This window comes from Haemaphysalis longicornis, unplaced genomic scaffold (genome assembly GCF_048455015.1).
Source record: "Haemaphysalis longicornis isolate Haplotype H1 unplaced genomic scaffold, Haemaphysalis longicornis Haplotype H1 scaffold_2, whole genome shotgun sequence".
In the NCBI taxonomy this organism is placed as follows: Eukaryota; Metazoa; Arthropoda; class Arachnida; order Ixodida; family Ixodidae; genus Haemaphysalis; species Haemaphysalis longicornis.
The window spans coordinates 110,308,409-110,331,169 of NW_027526295.1; the positions used below are offsets into that span (position 1 = coordinate 110,308,409).

The following is a 22,761-nucleotide window of genomic DNA, read 5'->3' on the forward strand; positions in this document are numbered from 1 at the left end:
GTCGGCTTTGGCGGGCAGCCGATTTGCTGCGTCGCTTCAGCGAGTGTTTCTCGTCGAACTCAAAATTACGTCACACACCCCTAGCGAAGCACCGAATAATAACCGAAGAGGGAGCCCGACCTACCCGACAGTCACCGTACCGCGTGCCTTCGTACCAGCGGGAAGCCATCCGGACTCAAGTCGACGACATGCTCAGCGACGACATTATAGAGCTATCGAATAGCCATGAGTTGCTCCAGTCATACTCGTGAAGAAAAAAGGCAGCACATTGAGGTTCTGCGTTCACTACCGGCGACTCAACAAAATTACCAAAAAGGACGTGTACCCCCTGCCACGAATCGGCGACGCCCTCAACCACCTCTGCCATGCGAAGTACTTCTCATCGATGGATCTGAAGACTGGCTACTGGCAAATTGAGGTGAACGAAAGAGACCGAGAGAAGACCGCATTTATAACCCCTGACGGCCTATACAAGTTCAAGGTGATGCCGTTTGGGTTGTGCACGGCACCAGAAACGTTCCACAGAGTCATGGACACAGTGCGAGCTGGCCTGAAGTGGCACACCTGCCTCGTATACCTCGACGACGTTGTGTTGTTCTCCCAGACTTTCGACGAACACTTTGCAAGGTTGGAGTCTGTACTCGAGGCCATTCGTACGTCGGCGTTAACGCTGAATCCTGAAAAGTGCCGCTTCGCGTACGAGGAGCTCAGGTTCTTGGGCCACGTCGTTAACGCCGCGGGAGTCCTCCTTGTCCCGGCGAAAACTTCAGCTATAGCGAACTTCCCAAGACCGCAAGATAAGAAGGGCGTGCAAAGATTTCTCGGGCTGTGCGCATACTACCGGCGCTTCGTCGCTAACTTCGCACGCATTGCACAGCCACTCACGCGTTTGACGAAAGATAGCACCCCTTTCAACTGGGAAAACGACCAAGAGGAAGCATTCTGCGAGCTGCAGCAACGCCTGCAAAGCCCGGCCGTGCTCGCTCATTGCGACGAAACCGCCGAAACGGAAATGCACACTAACGCCAGTGATACACGCTTGGGTGCCGTCCTCTTCCAAAAGCAAAGCGTGTGCGAAACTGTAATCGCCTATGCCAGCCGTGGTCTGTCAAAGGACGAAAAAAACTATTTTGCCTCCGAGAAAGAGTGCCTCACTATTATATAGGCCATTTCGAAATTTCGCCCATACATGTATGGTATACAGTTCAAGGTTGTGACAGACCACCATACGCTGTGTTGGCTCGCCAATTTGAAGGACCCCTCTGGCCGGCTTGGACGATGGAGCTTGCGCGTACAAGAATTCGACGTCACAATCGTCTATAAAGCTGGCAGGAAACACTCCGACGCCGACTGTCTGTCCCGCACCCCCGTCGACCCACCACCTCAAGACTCCGATGAAGACAGCGCGTTGTTCGGAGTCGTGATGGAGAGCGACACTGCCGCCCAGCAGCGTTCCAACCAGGAGCTACGTGTCATGATCGACTACCTCGAAGAACGCAACGTCGATGTGCCTAGGGCCTTCAAGCGGAACTTACCGGAATTCAGCCTCAAAACCTCCGTCCTCGTCAAGAAAAATTTCAACCCCGGAACGAGAACGAATTATCTTTTAGTCATTCCTGCAGACGTTCGTGACGAAATTTTCGAAGCCTGCCACGACGACCCGTCTTCCGGACATCTCGGCACTGCACGCACTACTAGAAAAATCAAGGCGAAGTACTTCTGGCCCAGACTTACAACCGATGTGCCCCACTACGTCCGGAGCTGCCGTGACTGCCAGCAACAAAAAACGCCGCCGACAAGACCCACCGTACTTCTGCAGCCGGTCGCCATCCGGTCTTCCAACAAATTGGAATGGACCTTTTGGGCCCGTTCCCTACGTCACGATCTGAGAACAAGTGGATTGTCGTGGCGACAGACTACATGACGCGCTACGCGGAGACCGCCGCTCTTCCGAGGGGGACTGCCCAAGAAGTCGCCAAGTTCTTCATAAGCCAAGTTGTGCTGCGATATGGAGCCCCGGAAATCACAATCACGGACCGCCGAACGGTCGTTATTGCGTAGCTCCTGCAAGGAATCTTACGCTACAGCAATACGGATCACCGGAGATCCGTGAGAACGACAAGACGATTGCGGATATGCTGTCCATGTAGGTCGACGTTGAACATAAGACCTGGCACGAAGTGCTCCCGTATGTCACGTTTGCGAACAACACGGCTATCCAAGAAACCACGCAGATGATACCGTTCGAGCTTGTCTACGAAAGACGGCTGACTACGATGCTTGACGCCATGCTGCCGCACGTAGAAGACGACGACCTCAACGCCGACGTCCAAGGATACCTTCAGAGTGCGGAGGAGGCCCGCCACCTCGCTCGAGTTCGTACAACGAACCAGCAGCTAGTGGATGCCGGACGCTACAATCTCCGACGCCGAGTACCACCCAGGGGATCGTGTGTGGGTTTGGACTCCCATCCGACGACGTGGACTCAGTAAGAAGCTCCTGCGATGGTATTTCGGACCCTATCGGATTCTACAACGTGTTGGCCAACTTAACTGCGACGTGATCCCCGATGGTGATTCCGGAACATCACGACGGCGCAAGTGGCCCGAAGTCGTCGACGTGGTTCGCCTGAAAACTTACTCCGCAAGATGATACTTTTTTTGTTTGTTCAGACTGTCTTTAATTTTAGCATCGGGTCGATGCCCTCTTAGAGGGAGGGGGGGGTAATGCCACGAACCATGTTTTGGGTTTGTTTGTCTATATTTTGTTTTTGCCGACCCGCAGCACCGGGCTATGTTATCTCTGTTGTCCGTGGGCCAAGTGATGTGCATGTTCTGTTCTTTATAGAGAGAGTGTGTCGTGAAGTAGCGTCACCAGCCTAGAATAATCGTCCATGATTTAGTGTTCTGGATGCAATTCGACTGTTTTAGAAGCCTTCACCGACGCTCTCCTGCACACGTCACTTTGTTGACTGATGCTTCGCCGCCTGTGTATTCTTTGAGTTGTTAGGGGAGCAACAAGTGCGCTCCAACAAATTTGTTTACCTTGAAGACAACTGCGTCGTCTTTGGATTCGTAACAATACCTTGTGACCACCTCTTAGTGCCAAGGCACAGTTCTGTTTATTTAAATGTGTTCCAAAGAAAAAAAATGTGGTGAAATTCAGAAAATTGTTAACTAATGCGTAGTATTGTCATGGCGCTTGTCTAGACTGTGGGTTCTTCACAGCCAAGTTGTTTTTTTTTTTTCAAAATTCTGTCCATTTATCTCTATTTAGCCTTTAAAACGATTTCAACTGTTACTTCGCCAAAACTGCATTTTTGTGTAAATAAAGGGTGTTCTCGGTTCGCCATTATCACTTTTTTGTACTTTTTCTATATTTTAGTTTTTCAAAATTCCGTTCTACCAATTATCTCTATTTACGCTATTATAACGCTTACAGGTGTTACTTTCGCCAAATCTGCATTTTTTTAGAAATGCAGGGCGTTACATGCCTCACCGTTTTCACTATATTTTTTGTTTTTCTTATTGTTTGGTTCTTCAAAACTGTCCGACTAATTACCTCTATTTACGCTGTTGGAACGATTAAATGTAGAACTTCCGTGAAACGTGCATTTTTGTGGAAATGCAGGGCGTTCAACGGGTCGCCATTTTCGTTTTTTTTTTCTATTTTTCCTATTTCATAATTTTTCAAAAATCTGTTCGACCAGCTATTATACCGATTAAATGTTTACCTCCCGCGAAATGTACATTTTTGTGGAAATGCAGGGCGTTACGGGGTTCGCCATTTTCACTATTATTTCTATTTCTGTTATTTTTTTTGTTGTTTTTCTAAATTCCGCAGGACCAATAACTCCGTTTACGCTATTACAACGACTGCTGGTGTTACATCCGCCAAATCAGCATTTTTGGGGAAATGTAGGCCGTTACACGGTCCTGGCTGTGGGATACCCGGCAAAGAGTGCTGCGCATTAGAAGAGAGCCCATTTTGGGGGTTTATTATCGACGTTAATGCAATTTGCGTTGTATTAACGGTGGCGATTGCATATAATCGTTGAAGTTGCTGCTACTTGACCACAGAAGGTGCAATGCGGACGTGGAGAGCAGGTGGACCATTCGTTTAACGGAGTGGCTACCAAAGTATTGTATACGAAGTAGGACAGACCAAGACTCGGATGAAGAGATGAACTTAGAAAGTTCGGAAGTTTGGGGTTAACGAACGGACTAGCATACCATATGAATGGCTATAAATCTTTGGAGAGGCCTTCGTCCTGCAGTGGACACAAACATGGATGATGATGATGATGATGATAAATATACAACTCAACCCGCACCCCAACCCAGCATTCCCATCCCCGCTCCTATAATCCTCGTGCTGCACGAGAAGAAATATAGTTTTCAGATGTGGCCCGTGTCATTGGATAGTTTGAACACGCGGCGACCAGAATCTTTGGGTATATAAAGTAGGATGTTTTCAATAAAGAACCGAGTTGATAGCCAGTGCTCGTCTTGTTTGTTTCCATCACCTTGCCTTGTCCCCCTGTACTTTACAATGCCGTTTCCTCTCACCACAAGGTTGAGGGGCGGCCTTCCTGCGGTATCCAGGTACGAGCACAGAGCCCAGATCCAGGCCACCAGGGGACCCTTGTTGTCCGACGTGCCTCTACCGTGCAGGCGGCCGTCCTTCTCGACAGGCTTGAAGGGCTCCGTGTCCCAGCCGTCGTCCTGTGCAGACGCCGTGGTCATTTGCCCGCTACCTTTCCGAGGAACGTGCAGACGCACTCGAAGTTTTAGGTGCGGAGTACCTTAGGACCGCACAATGTCCGTCCGCGTCCGTGCGCATTGCATTTACAATCGCAAAAAATCACACAGGCACCAGCAGGATTCGAGCCTTTGTATGGTAGACCACACAGAGTTAGTGCCGGTCGTCTTACCCATTGGGCTACGACCATGAGTTAGTACCCAAGAGTCAAACGTCTTACGACCTCGCCTCTAACGGTGCGGAGTACGTTAGGACCTCCCAATGTCCGTCCGCGTCCATCCGTGCGCACACCACCATCAAGTAAAAATCAAACAAAATTCTATTTGTGCCGTGAGCTGCAGTTCATTTAGGGAACAATCAAGGTGCAACTCACGGCTCAAATCGTTTGACGGTCGGGGCGCAAATCAGATGTCACTCGGGGAGCAACTTGAATGTCATTTCGAGTCCCCGTACTTCGCACCCTTGCCATCATCCACGGAGTGGAGATGCTGCCATTTTTTCTCCAGCACACTCTTGACCCTACAGTCATGACTGAAGTACTAACGCAGGCGGTGTAGACACGGAAGTATATAAGGGAAAGAATAATTCAAGAAAAAAGTGAAAAATACTGCAAAATAAAAATGCAAATAAAAATTATAATGCAAAAATAGCGATGGAAACGACATACAATAAAGAAGAAAACATAAACACATTGTAGAAACAACAGAAATAGAAAACTAATATCTAGAAAGAAACAACCAACATCTGAAAAAATTGGCCGGCGATTGCGCTACTCCCTAATGCGATATTTGGGCGCAGCAGCAGTGTGCTGAAGCAGCACACTCGTGGGTTCTCTCGACGGCAGCTATGGTAAGCCTCTGTGTAGGCGGCGCGAAGTGCGTCTCAGGAAAGGACCGTGAACTGCGTCTTAGGAAGCGAACGCACATCATAAAGCGCGTTTACATGAATGCATCAGTAGCGCATCGCATTCGTTTGTCGAATTGGGCTAATTCAACGCATTGCGTTTATATGCATGCGCATTGGAGACTAGCGCCGCTCTGTGTCATATCTGGGAGTTGCGGGGTCGCATTTGCGGCGTTACCAGTTCCCGGTAGCCGGCAATCTGCTTGTGTTCCTTTTGGCGTCTATCGCGGCTGAAGCGAAACCTGCGGTTCGTTCCCCGATCCACCCGTAAACTACAACGATCGCTGAGCTGAAAGTGTACATTCCGCGCGTCGTTCGCAAGAAATGGATACAGCAGGCAATCGTGAAGCGTTTACGTGCCCTCGGAAACGGTTCGCGCACACGCCGGCCGCGTCTGCCTACACGGCACAGAAAGCGGCTCGAACCGGCGCAGACCACGGTAGCAACAGCTTGTCGCCACCCTTCCAAATCAAACTGATCGCGAACAAGAAGTTCCACATGCGAGAAAGTAGGTGTAAGTGTGGCGAAAAATTGTGCTAGGATTGTTATCAGCGCTGATTTTAAAAGCGGCGATCAGATATCTGCACTATGCATGCTGACCGGCCGCGGAGGTTCGAGACAGGGCACCGTGGCGCGCGATGCGGCGAGCGGCCGAAAGATGGCGGTGCCTGCTCGGGAGAATCAAGACAGACCACGGCAGATTTCTTGGTCACCGATCGCTCAAACGGCAATTATCGCGGAAATAAAGTTCCACATACGAGAAGGGGGACGGTATTGTGGTGAGAAGTTGTGTTAAGGATCGTCATCATCAGTTGCACAGACAGCGGTGATCAAATATCCGCAAAGATGCTAAGCCTAAAGTTCCCAACACCCGAGCCGAGCCGAGAAATGCGATGTGACGGCCGCTACGTGCGTTCGGGAAGTCGCATTTGCTTTCTCGATCTACTCTGGTTTATCGCATCGGATGCGACGCGTCCCCAATTTTCCTGCTTACATGCGATGCGATGCGGTATAGTAATGCGACAAATCGAGTGCAATGCGCTACTGTCGCATCCATGTAAACGCGCTTATAGTCACGCGCACGCCCCCCTCATGTTTTCGCCAAACGTCGCGCCGTCGAGCGCCTCGTGCGGACACAGCATACTGTCCCCTCCCCTCCCTTACCGCACACTTTCGGAGAGCGATGGCTCGCGCCGCCACGGCGAAGCGCCCTCCCCTCCCAATTTCGCGACACTCTCCTCCTTTGCTTTCTTTCATCGTTCGCTTTTTTTCTTTCACTCGTTGGTATTGCCATCGTTCTCTCGGTAACGACGACGGCGACGCGACTCAGCCCACGAACGGGTGACAAAGAGCTGCGCCCTAAAAATAAAAATAACCAAAAGGCAAATCACAAAGAATAATTTTGGCATCGCGTAACCACCGCCTGCCTTTCTGAAGCCCGTTGTTGTTGAAAACAAGAAGACAAAGGGCCGGGACATACAATAAATTCGATTTAAATAACAATGCTGGCATTGTTAGCATGCGCAGTCCCTCATAAAAATTTTTACCAACATTGAATTCAATGTTTGTTGACAAAAGTCGACAAAAGCTACCAACATTGAGTAGACTGTCTACTTACTGTCTATAGACTTCCTAGCAACAGCCTACCAACTTTTTGTCAACCATTGGCCACCGTGTTTGAACTGAAACGTTTCTGTAGACTTTCTACAGAAAGTTTTGTGTAGACTTTATACTCAATCGCTGTTGCTAACCTAAGCCTTTTTTGACAGAATATTCAAAATGTGATGCAGTAGGAAATTCCGACCATTCGTAGACCCTGCTGTCAATACCGCTTAATTGAAGGTCGTCATCATTTCTCTCTAAGATATCCTGTAGTGGCAGCAAAAACAAAAGAAAAAAAACCAGCAACAGGTTAGGCTGATGGGGTTCTTCAAGGGATATTAACCGTTCACATTTTTCGGAGGCATACATTCACACGCTCACTTTCTGAAATGTCATAACAAAACCCTAACTCAGAAATGTACTATAGCCGAAAAAGCACAAACGCAAAGAAGCACGACACTGCCACCGCACACTTACTAGCAGTGCACTTCATGTATATATAGCCACCATCCGCGGGATGCCCATGCCGCAGTGAGGCGTGCCTCTCATTGCATGTTTACAAAACTGCGCGTTATTATTTCCAAAATACAATACCGGGAAACACTGGGACGTAAACGATTGCACATATCTTCTTGTTTACTTTATAGTTGCAAGCTGTAACCAAACAAAACGGAAAGCTGGAATGGGTTGCAAGAAAGCGCGCCGCGTGTTGGCTGCCTCCGGTGATTGGCGCGTTTCTCCCGGAGGTACGCAAAGAGGGACGGGCGCCGGTGTCGGTTGGTCGAGAGCGGCCAAAGCATCTGCGCCAGCCGGATTAGCTTAGCATAGCGGGCGATTTTCGATTATCGCCGTTGTTAGAGACGCGTCCAGCAGTCTGTCGCGAAATATTTACGCAAATAATTCGTTCCTTTCAACCATGTAGCACTTAGCTTGCGTAAATCAAAACACAGTGACGAGGGGTTGCGAGTGGTTGGTGCCGCTGGCTGGCGCTTGTTCGGAACCGCTGATTAGCCCTGTTTATCACCGTGAAGAGTGAAAGCGAGCAAGTCGTGAAGGACCAACCCGTACGAACAGTGAAAGTTGCTCCCTTTTGCCACTTGTTTTTCTTGGAGTGCGCAAGTGTGAAGATATATGCAGAGAGAGAGGGAGGGAGAAAGATACGTGCGTGTGCGCGTGCGTGTGTGCGTGCGTGTGTGCGTCCGTGTGTGTGTGTGTGTGTGTGTAAGTAAATAGTTTGTTCCCAAATACTCTAAACCTTTCCAGCTATTTAGAAAAAAACAATATGAATTAATTCAAATCGGACTCCAGGACGAAGGAATCAGGTGTTTGCGTTCAATTCAACTTGCGACAAAGGGTGTCAAAAAACTTTCAGTGGTCTTCCTACAGAAGCCCGTCAACATAAATTTGATAGAGTTTCTATATACCACCGTCAACAGACAAATGTCAACATAAATTTGACAGACTTTCTATATACCACCGTCAACAGACAAATGTCAACGTAAATTAAGTAGACTTTCTATATACAACAGTCAATAGACAATTGTCAACATATATTAAATAGACTTTTTACAGACAACTGTCAATAGAATGTAAGAGTATGTAGGATAGCAATAAATTTGGTAGGATGTCAACAGAACGTCTACAGAATGTAAAGAAGCATATTTGTAAGGGGTGATCGTGAGACTTCTTTCACAACACCCGTGAAAGTGCGACGCGACCCACCTTGTAGGCAGGCTGAACGTCCACGTGCCCATACACACACAGCGTCTTCCGGCCGGCATTGGGATTTGTGGTTGCTACGAGAACAGGGGGGCTTGGCGCCTTCCTCCCCCCGGGAAGCCTCTGGTCATCCAGTGCGTCCACAGTCACGTGCAGTCCGTGCCTCTTCAGCCTCTGCACGGGAATGGGAATGATGGCACCGCTTTGATCTGGCCATAAAAACAAAAATACCACTTTGTTCGATTTAAAAGAGCTAGCTTTTGGTAACTCACTGAGGGTCGTAGCAGCCACGAAAGACATGATTAACCAGGTACACGCGAAAATCCAGCTTTTAACAGCTTTTAACTCTAGTTCCCGCCCCTGCGACTGAACAGGAACATATTAGTCGGGTCTGTGACAATCCCAACACACAAGAAGCAATCACCCAGTAAGCCCTTGAAAACGGTCTTAAACGGGTGTAACGGCTTCATCGATTTCGTCGTTCTGCCTACAATGTGAACTGTCCGAAGCGTGCAGTGTCTTCAGAATGAACCACATCGTCCACTGTGGGAACTGTACATTTCAGTGTGAACTGTGCATTTGTGAGCCACTGGCTGACTTAAACGTGTTAATTTTTGTGATTAGGACCCAAGGACGGCAACTGTATTCATTGTGTGAGTTGGGAGCTTCCTCTTTTCCCCTCATACTTGCTCCCCCAGGGGCCTGATGGCCTCTCGTTGAATGAAATGTTTCACTCACTCACGCAAAAATATTTTAAAAACGTTCAAATTTCGCGCTTCAGTGACATAATATAGGCTGGAGTGACGTAATATGGGCCAGGACTGAAAACAGTTATCAGTGTGTTAACTGCCTAGTTAACCGCCTAGTCGTCATTCTTGGCCGCGGCCAATCGCATGAGCAAGATTCTGTTACGTCACAGAGAAATTGCTGCAAAGTGGCTGGGAAGTCGCAACTGCTTCATACGTATTCTTTGGTAACTTCATTACTTCTTGGGAGTTTGCGATAAAATTAGGATCATTGTCATCTGGACAAAGCAGTCCTTTTATGGGCCAGACTTTTATTGCCACCGTTGGTGACGCGTCTGGGTAAAAAACTGTGGTTGATTCGTCTCTCATAAGAATCCGTAAAACACGAAAGTGAAACATGCAGCGAAATCTGCAGCCGAGCATGATTTGCGGGTCGGCGGCTGTCTTGTGGGTGTGCTTGGCGAGCGCCGTCCTGCTGGCGGGTCGCTTCGGCAAAGGTGTACTGGCGTCATTTCCGTGGAGGATATGACGTCAGTAAAATCTTGGTGTATGCCGGCAGAAAACACTTTCGTGTTAAAGTATAAAACCCGAAAACGAACAACCCCAAGTATAACGTATTCTTTGGTACTAAATGTTGCTTCCCCGAAAGAAGGCCCTGTGTGCAGGGGTGCACCCTTTACAGGCCGCTTGCTTCGTTGTACTGGCTTCATTTCCGCGAAGGATATGACGTCATTGAAATCTGTCTATCCCGGAATAAAACATTCGTGTTAAAAATGCACGCCATCCCGCCCTGCGAAAGTGGATGTCCAGCGCAGCTGTTGTAAAGCACTACACATGCTGGTGGGGAAGGGTATGAAATGTTTCTGGTTGTCTCGGCGGGCTTGTCGCTTGCACTTGGCTTCTCTGCAGGTGCAAACCGGTACCCTCCTAACCCCAGCACGAATGGCCCTTTACCAAGAAAGACCACTCCCACAGTGCTCGAAACGCCTGGGAGTGCTGTACCAGCATCACCTATTCCGCAAATCCAACAAGGGACCAGGGCAAGAAACCATTGTGGGACTGTCGTCACGTGAAGACCAAACTGCCCTCATCGCTTTCATCAAGCAAAACCTGGAACGCCACCGCAAAGGGCCTTCAACAAGCCCTCGACAAAGACGCAACCTAGTCCACACGACGCCGCCTAGGAAGCCACGACAGGCAACGTAAAGGTTCCCTGAACAGAGGGGACCTATACCGGCAAAAGATATACAGAATAAAGCCATAAAGCTTTCATTCATTCAGTCGTTCTGGCGGCAAATGCTGGGTCCTGACGCATGCTCTCGATGTCTTGGGCGAGAACTGCTGGGTCCTGCCTAGCCGGATGCACGCGCTAGCCCTGGAATGACGTCAACACCCCCCCCCCCTTCGAGAGCAGCTGCAAACCTAATCTTTACCACAATAGATTGGGGGGAGGGAGGGCGGGGGGAGGGTCCCATTGCTCACCGGCGTCTTATCATCCACCATGCCGTTTTGATAAGTTTTTTTGTTTCGTGGTTTTCTTCTTTGCACGAATACTGAGCTCTATGCCGCACTCATGAATTATCCTGACGCATGCGCTCGACGTCTTAGATAAGAACTGCTGGGTCCTGCCTGGGTTTATTGTTTACGACACAAAATTTTGCGACGAACGAGAGGCTAACAGCTTTGGTGTAAAAGTGTTGGGATGGTTTCTTCCGCGAACAGCTTTTACCAACTTCTTGCAACGCTTCTGGAGCTGGCACTGAGAACAAAACGCAAAATATGTAATCCCAGGTCACGTATTGCGCTTCCTGCTGAAGTTAAGGTGCAACTGCCACGGTATGACATGTGGTCTCGCGCACTCTTTTCGCATGGTTGATGGTGCAGCGCGCTCCCTTCAAGTCGTAGCTTTGGTAGCGCTGCGCGAAGTCACTCGAAGGGACCGCCCGCTCGCTTTCACGCCGGTTGTAAAAACAGCATTAACATGTGTGGAATCATACCATCACACTGATGGTAGGATAGTACGATAATCAAACGTTTTCACAACTTCAGCCATTAGTACGTAGCATGCAACAGATTCACCTCAAATCATCATTATCAGCCTATTGCACCCAGTCCCTGTTTGTGTCCTCAAATGGCTGTATTAAAATTTAAAAAAAAACGATTACTTCCGCTGACATTTTCCGCGAGTGGCAAAAAGCCACTGTCGTAAATACTGTAAGCTGCATCGCGATGGTACTGTCGTCCAGAGAAGTGAACAGTACGCATTATATATAGCGCAATAAATAACCAGGTGAAAACGGGACACGATATTACAAGAGCGCTGTATCCGCAGTAAAACCGTTTGTTCGAAGTTAGCGCTTGGGCCGTCTTCACCTCTTTGTCGTTGCAGCGCTGTTTACTGTGTGCAATTAAACAACAAGTACAAACCTTTTAAGGTCTCTGGAATGGCATAGCCGATGGCGATAAACTAAACCAACAATTGTTTTTACTATTCCAGAAAGGAACTCTCCGTTTTTATGTGCTTTCAGAATTTGATTAATTGGTTGTAAACTGCCACACTTTTGAACTGCAGAAAATGGATATTTGCCAAACTACACGTGCGTTGGGTTCTCACATTATGGCGTTTTCCATTGCGTAATAACTTCTATGTAGTTCTACTCTTCCAAATGCTGCGTTTCTCTTGTGTTTTTACCAGGCTGAATGATTTATCTTCTACGGGGTCGGTTTCCCGCCTACTTGCGTTTCCCGCCTACGAGTCCGAAGAGTCACATAAAACAAAACGTCATGAATTTTTTTTTAAACTAACTAGGAGGAATAGAAGCCTGTTTAGATATTTGAAAAAAAGAGTGCCGGTGTTTTGGCTACAATTTTCTGCTGACTTGAATAAACTTTGTTGTGCAACCAAGTATTGCATTACTTTTCTTACATTTGTATTATTACAGGACACTGACGTTGTTTACGCAACGAGGAGGCTCAATTCCACGACCCTACCTTACCGCTTGGGCGCCGGCCTCGTAAGGACTACTCAAGCAATATAGCTGACAAACTTTTACCCGAGCCAGCAGCGGATGGAGGAAAGAGGCCGAGCTCAGCCAGCATATGAAGTATTTTACGGTACCGCATGGATAACGAAAGAATGAGCAGGAAGCAGACACATAAGAATAGACTCCTGGACGACTTGTGCACCGACTAAACATCCTTTTCTATCAAGTTTAACAAAAACTGTGAAGTTTTTATGCAGTAAACCGAAGCAAAACGGGCCCTGTAAGGCTACATGCGAAACAAGTGCGAAGACCGTTGAAAAGGGGCAACAGATAGCGGATAACCGGAAGGACTTGTGCTTTGGGAAAGAGGACTATAAAATGTACAATACAAGTGATCCTAACAACGGCCTGTGTGGGGCGCTCATTACAACCTAAGGGACACTGAAGACAAAGTACTGGTTGCTCTAGGTCGGTAGATTAGATCACCCAAGAACACGAATATACCACTTTTATGCATAAGTTTTCTAAAATAAGATAAAAATAGAGAAAACGTGAAGACAGGTATCGCTGCCACCGGCCGTACCGCGCAACGTACACCGCAAGTGGTTAAAATTGCTTGACAAATATTTTAACAATACGCCTTCACAAGCTTATAAAAACTTAACTGGAAGATTTTGTAGTGTTATGTTTCAGCGTAGAAGAACCAGTAGAAAGCTAGAAACAATATTATTAGAGCACAGCCGATAGATGACGCGGCGACAGCAAAGACCAAGTTCCTTTCGGTCTCGTTGCAATACACGGTGCACTACTTGGCCAGATAACTGTACGATTCTTGTTCAGTACTGTGGCAACAGCCTTTTTTATTATGAACCTCTGCGCTCTTTTTCATCGCTAAAGATGAAACACGGGAACTCTTATTTTGGCTAAAGTCCGGATTTACAAGTGCGCGCAACTTTTAACGTACGCAACGTCTTTCCTGGCTGCCGGTGGATGGCGCAACTCGTCCACTTTAGTGGTGGCACCATTAAGCCAGGAGGCGTGCGTGTGCTCCGCACGATTGGTTTGTTCGACGCCAACGTTCACGCGGCCTAAAAATTTTACGTCAAATGCTTTTCTTTAACAATGCGTCAAGAGTGATCACGGGTTTCATCAAGAAACACTTTGCTTAGTGGTTCGGAGAAGCAAAAGACACGGAAGTTCGCCAAAGCACGACTGATTGGACCGAAACTGACAAAACCGCTTGTTATGTGGTTGCGTTGTGTTCGCTTTCTTCTATACCGCTACACATCTTGCTGCCTCGCTTGCTTACGGCTTATTGTGCACGCGAACAGCGGCTGCAACAGCCGCTGTTTGCGTCATGAAATCGCTGCGAGGAAAATGAGGGAGGAATATGCCCTGTTTGATCAGTGATTTCTGAGCAGTTAAGGCATCTTTCGGCACCGAATCAAACCAAAATGGCTATAAGTAGGTCAACTTTCGTTTGAAACGAACTTGCTGGTTGTTTTCGTTGTCACTTTAGGCCGGAGTTTTAAGCCGGAGTTTTAAGTTACTTCGTCTTGATTGTTTTAATTGTTTTAAATCCCATTGTTTGTCATTGTTCATTGTCTTCATTTAAATTGTTTTCATTGTCACTTTAAGCCGGAGTTTTAAGTCACTTTAAGCCGGAGTTGTCACTTTAAGCCCAACGTGTAACGCGGAACAAAAGTGCGCGAAACGCATTCTGTATGCAAGGAGCAAAATACGTCATCACGACAACACAGGGCATTCGAAAAAAACCAAAGCCACTTTCTTATGTCCCCTTCCCGCACCGCCTCAACTCCTTAACAGAAATGTTTACGTTCACTTTGTAGTAAATTATCGCCCCATTTATCTGGAGCTTTTCTCAACAATGCATTTCAACGTAAGGAAAGCCGAATCTCTTTTCCGTCCGGTATTTGCTTCTTCCTGATGGAGTGAAGATACTTGGATTTATTATTGGCCTCCCTAGCGAACAAGCGCTATTTTCTTCTCACGTGAAAAAAGTCTCGTGCAGCAGCACGTTGGAGCTTTCCCGACTTCGATCGATCTGCGAAGCCGACGTGCGAGTCTTGTTTTGTGCACCTGTGCGTTAAACAAGCGTTGTATGCAAGTCTTTACTTTTATATGTGGTATTCATTAAAAATTTTAGCTGTCAGTTTCTTTGCTTGTCAACACTGGAAACGGCCACTGACATGGCCGCTTCGCCTCGGACATGGCTCGGCTTGTGCCGCTGCGCCCGCACGCCGAAGAAAAAAAAAACAAGTATGCGTCGTCTGCTCCATCTTAACCGGATTCTCAACGGTGGTGCCTACAGAGATGTCATTAATCGCACTCACATTGGAGTCGAGGCATTACTTTGCGTTTGGTGGGGTAGAGTTTGGCACGTCCAACACAGATCATGTGCTTAGCATGGACAAGTACCGCCATCCCGCGGAGCCCGACGTAGCCAGTGACGGCGCACTCTCATGGTTGCCTGTACGCGTGCCTCGCCCGTGAATACAAGCTATAGAATTAGAAACCGTTGGCACACACCTGTTCCAGAAGCTGCACAAGCCGCAAGATGTCCTTGCGGTGGGCTGGGTCGGACGATACGGTCGGAATGGCCACCAAGTCTTTCAGGCAGGACACCATGGCGTCTGTGTTGCGCTCGATGACCCTGCACCAGCAAGGGCGATCATTTTTATCTTGGAACATTACTTCTCAGGCCGCGTTCTTTCAGCACAGTGCGTGTTCCGATCCGCTTCGGCGTAAGCAACTTTGGAATAACGTTGAAAGCCACCAGCTGTCGTGTTATTGTTCAGATTGTAGGGGCTGAAACCTTTTTGCAGTGAAGTGAGTGTTTTGTCATGGGTACTTTTATGGTCGAATTTTCAATTTGCACAAATCGTTCCATCCAGCCGCAGTAATACGGCATGCCTAGGCGTAAGCAATCGAAACGAGTTGTGAGTGTAATTGAATGCAACAGAAAAGTTGCATTCCAGAGGAAAAATACTGGCGTAAACAATTAGATAAAAGAGAAAGAGGGCGACGGCGCGGATTAGAGAACAAATTCTTATGGAAGAGATGGTAGTTAAAATAAAGCGAAAGAAATGGGAGTAGGTCGTATCATGCGGATGACGGACACCAGGATAGACAATATTTCCGAAGTTATTTACAGCCTGCCTACAAGTGTTTACAAAACTCAATAGGAAAACATTAGGAGTATGTATGAACGGGGACTACTTGAGCCATTCGATATTTTCAGGTGACATTGTATTGTTCATTTGGTTTCGCCTGGACTTGTCAAAACGCTTCGGGAACTCATCATGAGAAGCAAAACTGCGGGTTTAAAAACTATTTTGGCAGACAAACATGCAGGCAATCACCCTTTGGAGGCAGGCAATTAAATACTAGAACAAGTTAATGGTTCCATCTTGAACACATATGTGCTGATCAAAATCACAAGATACAAATCAGGCGATAGAGTACCGTCAAATTTTCGGCAGTAAGCTACCTCTGTCACTACAAAAAATTGCTACATTGTAGTTACGGTTATGATGTACGGGCACAAATCTGGGGCCTTCTTGGCCTCCCTGAAAAAAAATTGTAGGGGTAACTCTTCGAGATAGGGAATTGGCAGCGTGGTCTAGGGAACAAACTTGGGTAAAAGACGTCCTGGCTGAAATTAGGCGAAAGAAATGGCGTTGGACAGGTCATGTAATTCGATGGACCATCGATGTAATCTATGTGAGGTTATGTAATTTGGCAGACCATCCGTTTAACAGAATGGGTACCAAGGACTGGCAAACGAATTAGGGGAAGATAAAAAGACTCGATGGAGGGTGAACTGCAAAATTGGTACGGTAAAAGTGAAATCAGCAAGCTTCGAAGAACGGTGGGAGGAAATTTTCGGCTGAGGCTTTGTTTGTAAATAGAGTGATGATATTGATGATGACAATAAATACTCATCAAATCAGAAAAACAATCAGATTGCTGGTTAGTAGCCAAGGCGTCCATGTCTCCTCTCCTTCCTGTTGACCATAATAAGGTGCGTTTCAGGTAACTTCACGGAATACGAAGTTGTATCCAAATGTATTGAGACAAGTTTTGTGACGCGCTAACACTGGCAGTATGAAGCTACACACAGACACAGTAAGTATCGACCTTCGTAAGTCAGTGAGCAAAACATATCGTCCTGTGTACACCTGGGCGATATACTGTCTACTTTCTACACTTTCTATTCAGACCAGTGCGTTACAGGTCCGCGATTTCATCATGAACAGCACGTTACAACAGAGAGCAAGAAATTTTGCTCAAAACTGGCTGAATTTTAAAGAGACACATTTGGCATGATTCGGTAAGTTTACTGCGATGCTGCATGCAAAGTGTTGAACAAGGGATTCCGGGGGGCACATTTAGCTACAGAGTGCCAAAACACCAACCAGACATGACGAGAGAAGCCTATAGCGCCGAAAAACTAAGTGCGCCACGACGTAAATGAGCCCTCTCACAGACTTACACTCACACGGGAGTTCACCGCCCGAAACAACACAATCTGATTCCCTGCACATGGCTTACCCTCCATATGTGCTTCCAGTAGTCTTCACTCTGTTGTCAAGTCTCAAAGCTCGCCGTTCCGACACAATGGCAGATGTCTAGCGCAAATCCTAGAAGGTGCTATACGAGCTTGGAAAAGAAAATTCGAGGGCGAATTGCAGCAGTGGCAGTTTGGCTCGGAACGCTGTATAGCTGCGAAAGAGCTCTGGGAAATAGTGCGAAAACGTAGTTAAATTAGGCGTTTCCCTCTTGATGCAGCCGCTCTGCAAAGTCTTAATATCACCACGCTTATATATTTTTTATAGGTAGATGTCACACACCACCTTCCAGTTTACCCAAGCCTGTGTTCATCACTAGGAAAACTGCTGATAGTATTGTCACGGGAGGCTTTATTGGGGTTTCTAGATTACTTAGGTGGGGGTTCAACCTCATAAGGTGACGACGACGGTTAATGGCATATCATCCAATAGCATTGGCCGATTGGAGGGGGGAGAAGGGAGAGGCGACCAGCATTGCCCCACCGTAGATGACCCAAAATAGGTCTTGATTAAGGATCATGTGCGGATTCGTCCTTGCTGACTGAAGTGAGAAAATGCCTTTGCATTTTCGGGGTCACGCACCGAATCCAGAATACAACGAGATTTCAACCGTACGGACTATCTCAAAGATGTACTTGTCATGTTAAAATTTGTGAGAGTGCTTATCCCTTTTCTGTATGCTTACACCAACTGCCTGGACAGCCAACAAGCACCCAATGCTTAGGCAGACCAGAGAAAAAGACTACGTAAAACAAAAGTGGATACAGCTGAAAGAATGAATGAATGAATGAATGAATGAATGAATGAATGAATGAATGAATGAATGAACGCACAATGGGGCGGGCGGAGCGCAGCCTCAACTTGGCATCAAGCGCCTACAGTGATCGCTGCTTACTCGCTGCGCCACCTATGTTTCGCGGTACTGAATTTCAGCCCGCCACTGCAGAAAACCAGGGTGCCATGCCAAGAAGCGCGACCTTTCACCCGGTGCCTACAAACGGTACCTATAGGCGGAATATCGCGAATCGCAAAAATGCTGTGTTTATTGAGGTTTTGAAAGGCAGGCAATTTCGATTAGGAACGTTTAGTTCAGATAAAATATGCTCAGTCAATCCTTTTTTCGTGTTGCATACTATACGTACGTATTCAATCATTCTTGCATTTACTCCGAAAGCGCATAGGTCTCAAACAACCTGTTGGAGATGCAAACAAAAAGAACGCTGTCGTTTTTTTCAAACCGCCATCTCTACATGATTGAGGTAGCTGAAATGATAAACAGCGATTTTATCATTTACAAGCAGATGGCACCTTGACATTTGCAGTGATGCTTTCGCGCCTTAAGAGCTGCAAGAGTTTTCTGCGTATGCTTCCTGTGTTTTGTGGGCGAAGTTCTCTAACAGGACATTCTCCCTTAGCATGCTTGTGCCATTTTGCACCATGCAAAGTCAGGAATACATTGGCTATGGGTACGTTTATCAGTGATTATTGATTACTGTAACCTTGCAGCATCATACGATGCATGAAAATATACTCTGAGGGAGGGCTGTTGATTAAAAACGTTACACTTGGCAATAGCTACGTGTAACCAAACAAATTTGGAGTCATGTTCAGCCGCTCTTTCCTTACGATCGATGGTCCGGCGTAAAAGTACGTCATGCAATCAATGGATCGTTCTTTGCACTGCCAGATGTGCGTAAAACAAGCATCGTCTAGCTTTTTACTTGTCTTGGATCTTTCAACATCATCATAATCACTGCAAAAACTTCCCGCCGCCTCCCCAGCGAGCACCCACAAATCCGTACTCGGTTCAATAGTGATAACGTTGTCTGACAGAGTAATTCTCATGGCTTGCAAAGGTATGCGCTGTATAAATGTGGTGTTTGAAATTATTCCGGAGCCTTAATGGTGCTAGTAAAGGGATACCTGGATAGCGACACGGAAATATGTGGCCTTGTCGATTACGAATAGCAAGACAAAAATCTTCAGGTTGTACACCAAAATTCCAAAAGTAGAATATTGGAACACCTCATCTAAAAGTCACATGACGCTGTTGCTTCTGTCCTGGATTCCGGGTCGACATTCTATCCCCAGATATGATATAGGAATGACATGAGGAGATATGGGAACATGCACCACATGCACAAAAGTTCAGCTGCTATCCCTGACGATGCAACGATGTCACACTGGAGACTGCTCAACAGGCAACCTCATTAACAGTAGTAGAATCAAGGCTACGGTCCGTGTACTAACACCATTGAGGCTTTGGAATAATTTCAAACATCATATTTATACAGAGCCAATACCTTCGCAAGCCATGAGAATTGCTTTGTCAGACAACTTCATGACTGTTGAACAGAGTCACATGACGCCTCCCTGGTGTATGGTTGGGACGGCGTCGTGCATGCCTACATACATGGCTATACACATGACGTCGGTATATTCCGAGATAATTTTACGTGGCGGCAGGACAAATGAGGCGAGCCATGGTTGAGGGTGAAGGCATCTATTTACAAAATGGCGGTCATGACTGAGCCCGCGCAGCCTGCGCGCCACACACAGCTTGTTTGTAGTCGATGGTTGAGACCACAGTGGTATGCACTACCGCCCTCTTCGTCTTCTAGTGACAATATAAACACTGTTTTTACGACAACTGTGTCGACAGCAATCTAAAACGCACCACCCCCACTAAGCTTATAATAAAACCTGCGTCTAATCTCACGGCAACCGTGAGAATTGTCTCCCGGAAATTCTCACGGCACATTCCATAAAAGCTGGGTGGCTTGAAATTCGCTTAATAATGTTTACCTCCCAACGTAGGTAGCCTAACAAAACCTAACCTATCGTAACCCAACATAACGCGTCATAACCTACCCAAATCCAGCCCAACTACAACAATCCTAGCCTAACCAATCCCAACGACACAGAATACAATCCATACTTAACTTAATCCAACCTATTCTAGAATTCCTGTGCGTAGATCTTCTGATATATTAATAACCAGGATAAAAAAAGCATTAACAAAATCACCATGAGCGAAAACTTCAAATATTTCGAAAGTTAAAAAAAAAACTTGGGCCATGCCGGAAACCTTTTTTTAACGAATATTTGTCCCATAACATCACCCTGGGGGCGCGCTTAGCCAAGCAGAGGCGAGTGCCGTGATAAATTCCTGGCGGTAATTCTCACGGTTTCCGGGATAATAGACATTACCTTTAAAAGATACCGCAAGTAAGGCTAATAAATTAACACATCCCAACTATGAAGCCAAGCTAACACCTCGGCTTCGTTGCCGGTGTTGAGGAAGATATGGGGTCGTGGGTATATTAAGGAAGATATGGGGTCGTGGGTATATTATGCAGGTAGGATTGCACGACGTCGTGTGTACAGCCACCATCAGCGCGAAGAACGCATCACGGTGACAAAACAAGCTGGTGCACATATCTACGCAAAAGCACTTACTTGAAGACCACTGCCAGCTCCGTAGGTAGGCTGCTCTTGTCCATGATGTCTGTTGCTGTTCACGCAGGCAAGAAGGGCGAGCGGGAACTTCGTCTCCGTCATTCACACTTACACAATGAGGGGTTTGATCCTACTCTAAGAGGCGTTTATTCTCAAGGGACACAATTTTATTGCTCTCTGATACAATCTTGTGTCTCTGACCATTTTTTTACCTCTCCACAAAAAGATTTCAACACGACACCAGCCAAATCCGTTTGCATTTTAGCCATTAGTTGAGCGGAGTTCTTGTCTTCTGGGTGTGAAACATAGCTCCTGCACCGTTACATACCCACAGAGCGCACACACCTGTTAGGTATATTGGGGAACGCTTTACAGCACTTCCAGCGGGATTTCTCTGTTAATAGGCCGAACGTTACTTTTTTTTAAATGCAATAGTGTGCCCTCCGGCATAAAGTCCTAAAGGTACTAGTTGGCACCCGTTTCCCCGAGGAAGTCCAGAAGACGGCGGTGGAGCCCCACAGCCATCGCTGGAGATCGGGGGGTGTTCCAGGATACACGAATGTTCCCCGAAAGTTTCTGGATCTCGCTGCACTCAGGGAAGGGCACGTCCATAACAGGTGATTGTTGTCGGCGACTTCGGAAGGAGCCGTGACGTTTTGAGGTCTCACAACGTTAACGCATACCCGCAGCTTGGCGTATACAATGAGTTTGGTGTTGCTTGGCATAACGTTAGGCCAAGCTCCACAACTCTACGTTGGGGTTACCTGTCATTAAGCCTACGAAAGGCCACATCACATACCCGCACCAAAGCTTACCATTAAAATTTCTAGTTTTGTGCACGTCCCCGTATTTAAAAGGGGCCATGAAGGCAAAATGCAAGCTTCGGTCACTCTAAAGATTGCCTCGTTAGAATAACGCTGACACCACTTGTAACACAAACGTCATTTAAGCTGTGTAATTTGGAAAAAAAATCACGCATCTCCACGAAGTGAATCATGACGAGTGGGCGAAGCACTAGGGATGCACTCGCGCATGTAAATCAGTGACAGCGCGTGTGTCCAGTATATACTCCGGGGTAGCCTGTTGTCGGCGTTGCCGTTGAGCCGCTGCTTCCCGAGCTCTCGCCTCCAGGGTAGTTTGAGCGTAGACGTTGAGCCGCCGCATGCCGCGCCTTATGTTCGTTTTCATCCATGGCAGAAAGAGAATGTGTGGTCTGGAACGCGCTTATATACGAATTTGCACCGCAGCGCTCTCTCTCTCTCTCTCTCTCTCTCTCTCTCTCTCTCTCTCTCTCTCTCTCTCTCTCTCTCTCTCTCTCTCTCTCTCTCTCTCTCTAACCTTTTGTGAACCTTTTATTTGTTTTTGTGAACCTTTTGTTCACAGATGTTTCAATTTACACGGTGCTGTGCGTCTCTCTCTCTCTCTCTCTCTCTCTCTCTATATATATATATATATATATATATATATATATATATATATATATATATATATATATATATATATCTCACTCTCTCTCTCTAACCTTTTGTGAACCTTTTATTTGTTTTTGTGAACCTTTTGTTCACAGATGTTTCAATTTACACGGTGCTGTGCGTCTCTCTCTCTCTCTCTCTCTAACCTTTTGTAAACCTTTTATTTTGTTCTTGTTAACCTTTTTGAACCTTTTGTTGACAGATGTTTCGATTTACGTGGTACTGTATCGTGAGCACGGACGCCCGACGCACAAGCCTCGGCCCTAAGGCCTGCTTCGCCCCTAAAAGAGAATGGCCATGGGACCCACTACCTTATTTCCCGCTCTAGAATGTACGACGTATTATGGGCAGCTGTGCAATTATCTGAGCCCGTCGAGAGTAAACGCATATATGCAGTAAAGCAGCGAGTTGGAGTACGTTCCTGATGGTCAGCGCAGACGAAAACAGGACAAGAATCGTGTTACGAGTGTGGATGACACGAGCGCTGTCTAGTAGCTTAGCTTCTATGAGACAAAATACGTGT

General features: G+C 47.0%; 1 protein-coding gene across 1 annotated transcript in view; it reads right to left on the bottom strand.

The window, feature by feature from the left end:
- LOC144168221 (cytosolic non-specific dipeptidase-like) overlaps positions 1-20,810 on the bottom strand; it is a 54,770-nt gene extending 33,960 nt beyond the window's left edge. Inside the window, exons 1-4 of the mRNA XM_077697254.1 lie at positions 20,767-20,810; positions 15,266-15,389; positions 8,989-9,159; positions 4,569-4,724 (exon numbers count right to left, since the gene is read on the bottom strand). Coding sequence (XP_077553380.1) covers positions 4,569-4,724; positions 8,989-9,159; positions 15,266-15,389; positions 20,767-20,810 — 495 coding nt within the window. The remainder of the gene's footprint in view (positions 1-4,568; positions 4,725-8,988; positions 9,160-15,265; positions 15,390-20,766) is intronic.
- Between the last annotated feature and the right edge of the window lie 1,951 nt (positions 20,811-22,761).